At 39.2% G+C, this 12,788-nt stretch overlaps 1 protein-coding gene across 1 annotated transcript in view; it reads right to left on the bottom strand.

The window, feature by feature from the left end:
- The window catches only part of LOC125227425 (SET domain-containing protein SmydA-8-like), a 34,311-nt gene that overhangs the window by 21,287 nt on the left and 236 nt on the right, over positions 1–12,788 (bottom strand). The window contains exon 2 of the mRNA XM_048131740.1: positions 11,291–12,501. Within this exon, the coding sequence (XP_047987697.1) occupies positions 11,291–12,464 (1,174 nt within the window). The 5' untranslated portion in view covers positions 12,465–12,501. The remainder of the gene's footprint in view (positions 1–11,290; positions 12,502–12,788) is intronic.

A 12,788-nucleotide genomic window follows, 5' to 3' on the forward strand; every position in this document is an offset into this window, starting at 1 on the left:
GGATCTTAAGTGCGTTTTCACATTATCCGATCCGATATCGGATGTCGGACCGATATCCCATACATTATAGGCGCTATCTTGGATTTTTTCTATGAAATGAAAATGAAATGAAAATGAAAATGAAATATTTATTTTTCAAGTAGGCATATTACAATGCGCATATGAACGTCAAATAAAGCTACGCCGGCTCTAACCCTACGCCTCAGCCTCGAGAAGATTTCAGTCCCCCCTCAGTTGGGAGGGGGGTATCCACTATGGGACCGGCAAGAAACTCGGCGGGCAACTTCTTTTCAAAACATTACATCTTATAATTAACATGCATTACGACGACCGGTCTGGCGCAGTCGGTAGTGACCCTGCCTGCTGCGCCGCGGTCCCGGGTTCGAATCCCGGTAAGGGCATTTATTAGTGTGATGAGCACAGATATTTGTTCCTGAGTCATGGATGTTTTCTATGTATATAAGTATTTATATATTATATATATCGTTGTCTGAGTACCCACAACACAAGCCTTCTTGAGCTTACCGTGGGCCTCAGTCAATCTGTGTAAGAATGTCCTATAATATTTATTTATTTATTTATTTATTTATTAAATAACAACATACAATTTAACATGCAAAAGTATTCATCAAAGAATATGAACAGACTAGGTACTCTATGGAAATCAATTTCAATAAATTATATTATTGCTTAATAATACGTCGTTCTTCTTCAGAGAAAACATATCAAATTGTCATAGAAGAAAAAGATAATATGAATCTCAATATCATTAAATATGTAATTTACCTACACAACATAAAATATAAAATATTTGATGTGCTTTCTTATCTGAACTGTGTCCTCTATACATAATACAATTATTTTAATTGCTATTCGTTTTTTGTAGTTTCTGGTTCGGGCCATGCATGTTTGTCTGTCAAATAGTCCTCGACTCTGTAATAAGCCTTTAACATCAATGATTTTTTTAAGTAGTTCTTAAGAGCTGGGAGGGGTAATCTCAAAGCAATGTCAGGTAACTTATTATAAAAATGAATGCATTGCCCAACAAATGACTTCTGTACTTTACGGACACGAAACTTCTTTATGGCAAGCTTATTTTTGTTTCTAGTGTTATAATTATGGATATCAGAATTCTTAGTGAAACAGTCTAAATTCTTAACAACATAAATTATACTATCATAAATGTATTGGGAAGCTACAGTTAAGATATTAATTTCTTTGAAGAGTTCTCTTACTGATTCACGTGTTCCTAAGTTGTAAATAGAACGAATGGCTCTCTTTTGTAATACAAAGATAGTCTATTGAAATCCTTCCGACATCCGAAAACGGCCTAAGGCTAAGGGCCCGCGCACACGGATGCAACAGTTGCACGGCGACATTTTTTGTCTCTGTCGTCACTCCTTAGACGCACGACAGAGACAAAAAATGTCACCGTGCAACTGTTGCATCCGTGTGCGCGGAGGGTAAGTCGGTAAACGCCCTTTTTAGCAGATAAATTCATGAAATAATGTGGTAGGTACGTTACTAAGACTTTGGGTAAAAAATAAGAAGAAAGAAAGCAGATGTTTTAGTTTGTTTTTTGTTTCTCTTTCGGTTTCGTTTCCTGTTTTGCCTCCCGAGATTCTAGTTTATTTATAACGCTGGTGTTAACAAATCTGAAATTTCAGAGTCTATGAGACGGCGACTAATGACAGACACATGGACACATTAAAATATGGGTTGAAATCGAGAGTTATTTCTTTTATATTTACGTACAAACGTAACACTATAAATTTAAAACATAATAACTGTACCTAAGGTTTGTAAGGCAAAAACATGCGGATGACAATAAAAAATCTGGGAAAATACATATGGATTAAAGTTTTTAGATTTTAGGTGAAACATAAAAAAACCCGAGTAGGTATTGTTAATTTTAAAATATTAGTTATAATAACACTAAGTATATCACAATACCGAATAATTTCATATCGTCAGCAAATCCAAGCTTCAGTGCAAGTCTCAGTCGCAAATCAACAAAAACATGGTTGGAGAAAGGGATTAAAGTTGCTAGTCTTTCTAGTACGAAAGTTTCTAGCTGGAATTGATTGTCCAGGTTGAGCGTGGCTACGAGGCTCCCGAGGACGCCCTGCACCATGTTCACTCGGGCAGGGGGCTCCAGGGCTCCGCAGTTATCACACTGCCACTCGCACCGGGGGTCCAAAGGCGTTACCGGTAAGAGAACTCCGACGCACTCTTTGTCCAAGCATCGCAACGCTGACAGCCTCGTCCCCATTTCGGAGGAGTCGGAGCACCTGTGGCATTTACACCAGAACCTTTTAGTTTTATATAATTGGATCCTTCTGGCGGGCGTACACCAAAGCAACCCAGTGTAGCTGCTGACGATTTCTTCCCCGACCTCGATGTCGTTACTAGCATAAACGGCCATTGTATAATCATCACCGAATTCATTTCTCGTGTTTGGAATACAACTGTGATTCAAGAATGCGGATATTGGATATAGGCCGCGTAAGGGCACCATCTTTGTCCGGCTGTGGTTAGATATTCTAAATGAATTAATTTTTAATATTTCTGAACACATTGTAATGAACTTTATTTGTTCTTCAGGAATCATGTTTTTTGGTATCAAAGTTTGAAGTTCTGTCCAGTCTACACTGCTGGAGTCGCTTTTCTGTAGTCGACAAAGCATTTCGATCTGCGGTTTCGATAGTAATAAACATTCTAAATAAATAAGAATTCCAGCCATTAATTGGGATTTATTATCAAATATTTTATCAAGTTTCCAAGTATTAGTAACAAATTCACACTTTTGAGCATGGCGTGTATTTTTACATTCTTCGGAGCACACCATTAAATAACACTTTTCACACGAAACACAAGTTTTACTAATTTTAAAACAGCTGGTACAAAAAGTGTCTTGAATCTGATCTGCCCGCGGTCCCACCACTAGGGGTTTGTTTGTAAAAATTAAACTTCCTTTTTTTATAAAATTTGTCGCAAACAGTCCTCTTCCACCAAGGTTTGAGCGCTTGACATTCCAGGACGGACACGTGAAGTTTATTGAGTGTGTTGCAAGATGTTTGTTAAGTACATCCATGTTGGACAAATGTGGCACGGTGAGGCAGCGGCACAGGACTGAGATGTGGGTCCAGGGAGCGCAAGCCGCGGCTGACTGACGCCGCCGTCCAGTATATCACTGTACCATGACCTGATATGAAAATAGCGACAAGAGTATATTTCAAAACTGATTCATGGGCCCGAACTCGTGTCGAACCTGACGTAATGTGTATACGATATGTTTATCGGCATGTCGAAGCTAAAATCATTCTTGAAATGTAATTATTTGTGTATGATTATTGCAACAAGGAAATATGTGACTACAGAGATGTAGTTCTCGATAGCATTGAGACGATTGGTTAACAGTTGGGTATATAGGTTTATGACTCCGCTTTTTTTTTACATAAAACATAGATTGGCGAATACAAGAAATAATCAAGATAAATTGCACAATAGAAATTATGTTGAGAGTTGAGACTATGACCTAGGCTATGACGTAGGTCGTATGTTCAATAAATGAAGTAAGGAGGTACGCTCACTAACTAGAAGGTACCTAATACCTACATGCATGATATATTATTATTTTCAGTAAATCTTTATTAATTAACACAAAATTTACAATGAAAAGTACAAAACTCAATAATCATGTAGGTATACAATTAAAAATTGAAAGTTGAAAATGTTCCTAACTAAATTGACGTGACTGTACGTACTCGTACGCTTCGCTACGCTTTGTTGTTTGTCGGCGTCAGACATTGTTTTCTTTTAAGAACAATTAACAATTGAACACTTCATAAAATGCACATCGTCCTGAATCGTACACTTGGTTTGCCAAAAGAGTCTTTCTAATTCTTAGGTGTGAGATTTGATTATGATCAAACAAACATATCAACGGGCGGGCGTAGCGTAGCACACTAGTTCGATAAATTTTATCGCATCGGTGCGAAAAGGACGGCCTGACGTTATATCTTTTATCACTCGACCGTGCTTGCCAGGAAGGTTACGATAAGATGACAGATGTCATCTCCGTATTGGAAAAAATGCTTAGGTGTACTATTTATTTATTTATTTATTTAATCTTTATTGCACAACAAAATAGGGTACAAATGGCGGACTTAATGCCTCAAGGCATTCTCTACCAGTCAACCAATGGGCTAAACCAGAAAGATTAAGTAGGTGCAGTGTCTTAATAAAAAGAAGGAAAAGGAAACTGTAACCTAAACTATGGATAGATGAATATTAAACTATACATATTCAAGATAAACTTACATATATACGTAATAAAAATAAACATACATATATATTTACATTGATATACCTAGTGTGAATCATTAAGATGACGATGAAGAAACTTTGTCAAGGAAATACTTGCGCAACATGCGCTTGAATGCGAATTTGGTCTGTGCTTGTCTAATTGAGAGAGGAAGAGAGTTCCAAAGTCTAACAAACCAACAAAACAACAAGGTTGGTATGTACAAACCAACGATTTAATACTGGACTGACAAAGCCCATACAAAAAAGCGTACCCCTGAAATGTATGGGCCTTTTAGGCTTAAAACTAGATGGCGCTGTTTCGCAGTCTGAAAGTGGCCAAAATCATATTTTCCCCAAATATTTTTGCGTTTTTATTTTTTATAAGAACAAATCTTTATTTTAAAATCATGATATCACGTCAATACACATTTTGAAAAAAAAAAAAAAAAAATTGTAGACATCATGAGTGTAGTTATGACCTTATGACAGTGTTAAAGTGGCGCTAAAAAATCGAGGTACGATTCTTAGTATGAAGTATGTAAATCCTATATAAATAATCCTTGGTACAAACGATAAAACTGGCCAGCGTGAAAAGTCCAATTTTTCTACCAAAAATTTCACTTTTGACAAATCGATATCGTGTCGCTGTGTGATCCTATAAGCATTGTCCGAATACGGTCGTTACTATTTTATGAATGAATTCTTAAATTAAAGATTATCGTATTTTCGCGGCCTCTGACAGAATTTGTACACACATGTGTAGGTCTGATTACCGAACTGCTCCTAAACCACTGTATCCGCAAATGACAATCTGAAATACGAAGGTTTCTCAAACTGTCTTGTGAAGTTGTGGACTGGTTGCTTTGAATCATTTAAATATGAGCGAATTAAATATTAATAAACGACGACGACCATTTAAGCACTCTTCGACATTTTATAGAAATGTGGGAAAGTTAAGAAAAGTGCAGAATGATAATACAAATAGATAAGCACTTTATAGTTACTTAATGTATTAAATATATAATTTTTAATTCTTATTGATAAAAATGAAGTGTAGTGTTGCTTTACACAATAAAAGTAGGAATCAAATGAAATAGAGTATTTACTGTGATATTAATAGAATTTCTGTTGCGCAATGATAGTTTTTTCAGTACAGATGCTGCTTTTTCTAACGCAGTAGTGCGAGCAAATCAAGCAATGATTCATTTCTTGTCTGGTCGAAACTCTTAGCTTAGATTTAGGTACTGAAAATCGTCGTACGATACACGTGCGAAAAGGACATTCACAACTCGTGTCGAAGTAAAACACTCCCTTAGTTCGTGTATTAATTTATCGCTACTCGTATCGATTTTCCTCTTTTCCGCACTCGTATCTACAAGTATTTTGTTTGGGTTACAAAAAAAACACATTATTTACTCTACTACGTTTTATTTATGTCTCTTTAACATTAGAAATTTGTAGACACTTATCTATACAAAAATCTTGACTTAAGAAGTACAGATCGCTGAAATTAATGTTGATAGTAATATTAATGACGACTACTTCAACAAGTGTCAATTGTGAAATGCCGCAAAATACTAGTTGCTCTATAGAAGAACATAATAATATGATCCCCGATCCTTTACAACCCAGCAGCTCGGTACGCACGTTACAATTTTTTTTTAATCTTCTTTAGTGAGGGCAACTGAGTACGACGGCATATTTAATTGTTTATAAAGTTTGAGGATACCTGGAAAAAATTAATACATGAAGCCATTTTGAAAATATAATAAATATTCACTGCTTTCGGTCACGCGTGTACGCTGCGACCATTTTGCGACCGTTTGTCGACCGTTTGGTGACCGTTTGGCGACTGTTTTTTACCAGTGGCGGTACAGCCATATAAGCCCAAAAGCCGGGCTTGCCCTAACATTTTTAAAATCGCGCGCTAATATTAGATATTATTAAGTTCTCCATAAGTGAAGCTCACGGCCGACCGACCATACGGTACAGACCACAGCATGTTGCCATGTTTTGCCGTGGCGCTAGTGCAGCGCGGAAGAGCACGTTCACTACGTTCAGCTATATCTTGCTCGCTCGCACTCGTTGGCTTGCAATGGGGCTTGCTCTTGCATCCTTTTTTTCCTAGCTTTTAGCACAGAATATATAATAGTACAAGTACAGAAGGCTCACTCCTTTGATGTTCACAAAACGCCGCCATTCTAAATTCTTACCTACATTAACAAACGGACCGCACGCGTGCAGACGACATTGAATTCTATTGCGCCGCGCGAAGGTCGTCGCCGCTGAATGGGCCGCGAACTCGCGGCCGCCGGCATGTACTTGTAGCGCGGCGAAAGGATCGCGGAGTGAGCCGCCCCTGCTTTTAGCCTACATTCTGCCTAGCAACTTATATAACTATTTGTAGGTATATATAGAACATTTGTTCCACGATTTAAGCCGGGCTTTTGGTATGAAGTGAGGAACAAGATTGAGCGCGCGTTTGATTGACAACTTCAAGTGTATTATTATTTAGTCGAAAGTTTTATTTGCGTTAAGTGAATGTGCTCTTCTTCGTTTTCTTGTTATTAAGTGTTTAATTCGTTTAAAAATCCAATTGACAATGGATGAATTTGTTCCTTGTGACGGTGACAAATGCGTGGTACACATATTACTCGACGAAGGCAAGGTAAAGTAGTTAAATTTTGCCCAAAAACGAGACATTATTTCCGCGCGAAAACCAACGCCCGGCTTGTGTATTTCTCAGAAAAGTGCGGCGCGTAATAGAACATTTTGTAGGGCTGTAAGTTCGAAAATTGAAGATTAAGTAGTTAGATATTGCCAAAACGTACCTTTCGGCTTGCCTCACTTTGAAACCCTAGGCACGCCACTGTTTTTTACATGGAATATTACCGTCTTAATCCATATTATAACAACTTTATTGGTTTTCTAGGAATTATTTTTATTATTTTAGTATAGTATATGCACCGGAGCACTAAAACTTCACCAATCAATATACATAACACGCAAACACCGAGTAGTCAATAATATTATTACTGGTTAAACCACAGAATATATAATAGTACAAGTACAGAAGGCTCACTCCTTTGATGTTCACAAAACGCCGCCATTCTAAATTCTTACCTACATTAACAAACGGACCGCACGCGTGCAGACGACATTGAATTCTATTGCGCCGCGCGAAGGTCGTCGCCGCTGAATGGGCCGCGAACTCGCGGCCGCCGGCATGTACTTGTAGCGCGGCGAAAGGATCGCGGAGTGAGCCGCCCCTGGTTAAACTGAGGTAAATTGATGGCGCGTTGATAAATTTAAACTTATTTCATGAAATCACTCGAGCAATTTAATTGGCCATGGTAATTAGCCCACATTATATTACAAATGCAAACAATATTTTATCTTTAACAAATTCTTACGCCATTACATTTTAATGTCAAATGATTTTATTTCTTTTTTACTTTGACGTCTCTGACAGTCGCCATTTGAAAAGAATGAAATGAACGAATGATTTTGGGAAAGTAGTCGCCAAACGGTAACAATGTGTGCACGCGTAGTGCACACTTCTGTCACTTCTGTGACCATTTGTGCCTGTTACCAATCGTCCCCATTTGGGTCGCCGCGACTAAACGTCGACCGTACTGCGACTAAGCATTGAGACCCGAAGACCTGTGTGTACACAAAATAGGAGGATTTGCGTAGGAACGGCGACCGATTATGGTTATATGGGTCGTGGCTATTAATATAGTATTTTATGCAACTGGTGGTTAAAAGAGGTCAAAAAAGGTGAGTGGCGTGGGTAACAATTTGAGGCGAAGCCGAAAATTGTTAATAAAGACGCCACGAGCATTTTTTGACTCAGTTAAACACCGTTGCATACAATACTTTTTCTACGACCAAGCACTTATTTTGAAAAAAAATTATAAATCAACAAATACCTACTTTCAGTCATCTTAGTTTTATCTAGTGGACCGCCTACCATTTTGAATATGCAGTTTGAGTGCAAACAACTGTCTATGGTATGGTTCTTTGAAGCCTGGCCACTAAGACGAATCGAGCCGAGTTGAATCGAGTTCTCATACATTTGAATGCGATTCGACGCGTCGCCAATGAACGCAGCAGAAAACGAAGGAGTCTCGACTCTGCGAATTGGTTTGTTAAGTTGGTAGTAATGTATTTACTGAACTGTAACAGCTATATCGTGCTACTGCTACTAAATGTTTTCAGGGTATACTAGATAGACTTATCCTGACATCTTTTATGTAGGGTTTTAAAGTTCTATGCACGACCTTGTAACTCACGAATAACAGTACGGGAGTAGAAAAAATAGATTAAGAAATCATGCGAAGAGTCTATGTGTCGGTTGAATTAATGCTCTTTACATCATTTGATGCTTTTTATTTTTGTTTTTATAGGAGATAAACGAGCGAACTTTCGCCCATTTCTCGAAGCTACAAGTTACAATTTACAAGTGGTAGTCAATGTCTAATATGCATAGCTGGGCATTAACTCGTTAATCCGTTAATCGTTAATTAACGAAGTTAACATTTCGGTTAACGGATTAACTTTTGAGTTAACTTTAAAAAATGTTAACGGATTCGTTAACTTCCGTTAAATTTCATCGAGTCCGTTAATCGTTAATCCAGCACCCCAAGCGGCTCGCTGCGCCGCCAATACCACGTCCTGACTGCTACTGTAAAAGCCCGTAGTACGGCAAAACCTAGGATTTATCGGTAAAAGCAGATCCGTCGGTTATATACAGTCTTAAGACCAATTGGCGACTTTGGATCACTTATTCGAGATCGTCTAAATCTTATTAGACGTGCTAGATCGATCACTAACCTGGGAATAGAGTGCAATCATCAGTCATGACAGACAAATCGCGCAACCGACGCATCGAGTTAGAGTCACCAAGTTATCGTGGCCCACAGCATCGAGTTGTTGTCTCAAATCTCAATCTGAAGAACCGATGCACCACGATCGCGACCGCATGAATGACCCAATAATTACCAGTCCAAAGTAAAACCTAGGATTTAGCCAACCAACGGCGGTAAAAGCCTGAAGAGACCGTAATTATTACATTTCGGTTTTTTACCGATTGGCGTCACAGGTTTTAATGGTTTTTGGTGGATACTTAGTAAATACAAATACCTACAGTGAAGTCCTATTTTTATGACGTGTTAACGGATTATCGATTAACTTTAACTTCCGTTAAATCTACCGAAACGTATCGCTTTAACGATTAACGAAGTTAACTTTTTAAGTAACGGATTAACGATTATCGAAGTTAACTATTTGATTAACGTTGCCCAGCTATGCTAATATGACAAGTTGGAAAGAGACTTCCGATTGTAACTTGTAACTTTCAGTTTTGAGAAATGGGTCCCTGATCGCCTAATGGTAAGGAAATGTCGTGAGACGAGCTTATGTAAGGGCGCTGTCGGCATTTTTTAGGGACTCTATATTATCAGGCATCTTCTGGGCGAGCTCACTCCATCGTAGGCCACGTCCTTGACTTTGGCTAGTCTGTGGCCAAGAGTAAACCCATTTATTAAAAAAAAACCTCTTTATTATTTATTTGACGCCAAAAATGCTTGGTCAGGTTGACCGACTTGGGCACCACGGCCTTTCCTGCCAACGAAGCGCTGGCCGCTTCTCGAGGCATGCTGCCCTCAACGACGTGATCCGCCGGTCTCTTGCGTCAGTCAATGTGCCGGCCCTTTTAGAGCCGACCGGCATATCTAGGACGGACGGTAAGAGACCGGATGGGATGTCGTTGGTTCCGTGGAATATGGGACGGGTGCTGGTTTGGGACGCAACTTGCGTTGACACACTGGCCCCGTCTCATCTCCACCGAACCTCTGTGAGGGCAGCGGCAGCAGCAGAGGCGGCCGAGAAAATAAAGGTAGGAAAATACAGCGGTCTCGGCGCCGAATATATTTTTATTCCATTCGGCGTCGAGACCCTTGGTCCGTGGGGCCCTGGCGCTCTGAGTCTCTTCAAGGACTTATCGAAGAGACTAAGAGACGCCACCGGTGACCGAAGAGCTGGCAGCTTCCTCGCTCAGCGTATTAGCTTGACAATCCAGCGAGGAAATGCTGCCAGCGTCTTCGGTACTATGCCACAGGGGCCGTTTTTAGATTTACTTTAGTTTAATTTTAGATTTATTTAGTTTAATTTAATTTTAATTTTTATTTTATTATAATATAATTGTCATGTGATGTAAGTTTCAATAAATGCATGCTATCCTTTGAAATGCAAAAAATGTGATAGGCATTTATTTATATTGATATATTTATTCCGGCGAGAAAAAAAATACAAATCTATGTTTTCATACAATGAAGATGAGAGACAAGGAAGAAATGGGGTTACTTTGATAGTTGAACGATGATTATTATATTAGCTATACTGTTTTTCTACAGTCGTAATTTAGTACGTATTTTGGGACAGTCGTTCACGCTCCGTGGCAAAGTAAACGCAACTGCTGATTTTATACCTTTGAAGGTATCGAGACAAACCTTATTGGTTTAACGATACTATGTAAATTAATTAGAGATTTATGTTTGTAATTACCTAAAATAAATAATAAATAAATAATTTCAAAGTAGCTCCCGTAGTGATTCAATGCTCTTTGGTAGCTCCGTTTACGGAGCATAGAAATTTCATACTATTTTATATAAATTGTTTTGATGATCCTTTGGATATCGTAATGCTAAAGTTTTATAGTCTTTCACGAAGAGAAACGGATACCTACCACACAGTCTATATACACAGTTTAGATGATATGTAGACTAAAACTAAACACTGTAACTTCGGGGGGTCAGAATAATGCAAACTCGAGTTTTTAATTAATTTCAGCTTACAGTTGTCGTGAATTAACAATCTCGTTAATAATTTACATACCTTCCTCCCCGTTACACAATATAGCTACTACACACAAAAAGTATTCGTAATAGAATAGAGGTAGACCCTTTAGGTGCCAACTTACCATGATAACGAAGACCTTCGACTTCACCAAACTCCCAAATAATCCGGCACTGAAGATCAACTACCACTTGGTTGGTTTTTGGAATGTATTTGGTGATCCGGTTGGCGAGGTAGTTCTCCAAATGGTCTACGTCTCCGAAGTCTATTGACCCTATTAAGCTGCCGATAGCACTCTGCACAGCACCAACGTTCTTCCTAGGAACTCTTAACCCGCACTCAAGGCATTGCCACGCACTGGCCATATTCAACGGCTGAATGGGCAGTATACTACCAGGACATTCGGTCACAAAACACTTGAGAGCGGCTAGGAGAGTTCCTCTCTCAGTAGGGTCCGCACACCGGTCACATTTACACAGGAAATGTTTGGTTTTATACAGTTGAGCTTGTCGGGAAGGTGTCCCCCATAAAAATCCAGAGTAACAAGTAAATATCTCGCATCCCGCTCGTATGTGCTTAATTGCTTTGACTGTCATTTGAGCGTCGCTATTGTAACTGTACCTCGTGTTTGGCACGCAGTTATGATTCATCAAACCGGCAACAGGGTACAATCCTCTTCTGCTCATTTCCTTCTTTCCGTATGCGATTGCAATTTGATATGCGTTTGCATCGAGTACACAACACGCTAGCCTCATTAGATCTTCTTCAGATTCTGGTATTTCAAAATATTGTTTTAGGTTTCTAATTTCAGTTCCATGTTGTGGCAACATATGTGCCTCGAGGGCAGAGAGTAATTGTTTTTGATCCTCGGTAAGCAACAACACACGTATGGCAGTGAGTGCGCGTGATATAGTCTTATCGTCGAATTCTTCAACGGGCACTTTTTTATCCCAGCGTGAGATAATATTGCAGTCATTAAAATGCACGTCACTATTTTGACACTGTTCAGAACACAGCAATAATCCGCATTTTAAACATTTAAACACATTCTCTGTGTCATTTATATAACATGCTGTACATCCGCCTTGTTCGATAGACGCCGCCCGGGGTCCGCTGATAAGTGGGTGATCCACGAAGAGCACTTCCCCCGGTATAATGTCTTCCGTTGCTATAAGCCCGCGGCCTCCGACGGAAGATTCAGCGATTTCCCATTTGCTGGAATGTAGGACTCCGTCGACGGAGGTGTAGAGTCCTAAGTGTTCCTTTACCATTTGCGACAATTGATCCAATGATAACATCCTGCCGTGACTCGTCACTCTCGATGTCAGCACTGCACTGCGTGTTCAATGCAAATAAGCGTCTACCAGTTTTATAAACACAAAGTGTCCAGCAATCGAATAATTATCAGCACTGCCAAAAAATCAATGCAATATTAATTTCCTCAATTAATTACTTCGTACAGACTTCACCAACTGCTGCGTGACATGTGTACAGATACTAGCAAGCCTCCCATCACAGAGTTTGCCAAGTGAGAAATATAACAATAGATTTTATATGAATCAATTACACTGAATAATAGGTAAGTACTAAGGCTAGTTCGGCAAACTCGCGAATCGGACGGC

The sequence above is a fragment of the Leguminivora glycinivorella genome, chromosome 6 (genome assembly GCF_023078275.1).
Source record: "Leguminivora glycinivorella isolate SPB_JAAS2020 chromosome 6, LegGlyc_1.1, whole genome shotgun sequence".
In the NCBI taxonomy this organism is placed as follows: Eukaryota; Metazoa; Arthropoda; class Insecta; order Lepidoptera; family Tortricidae; genus Leguminivora; species Leguminivora glycinivorella.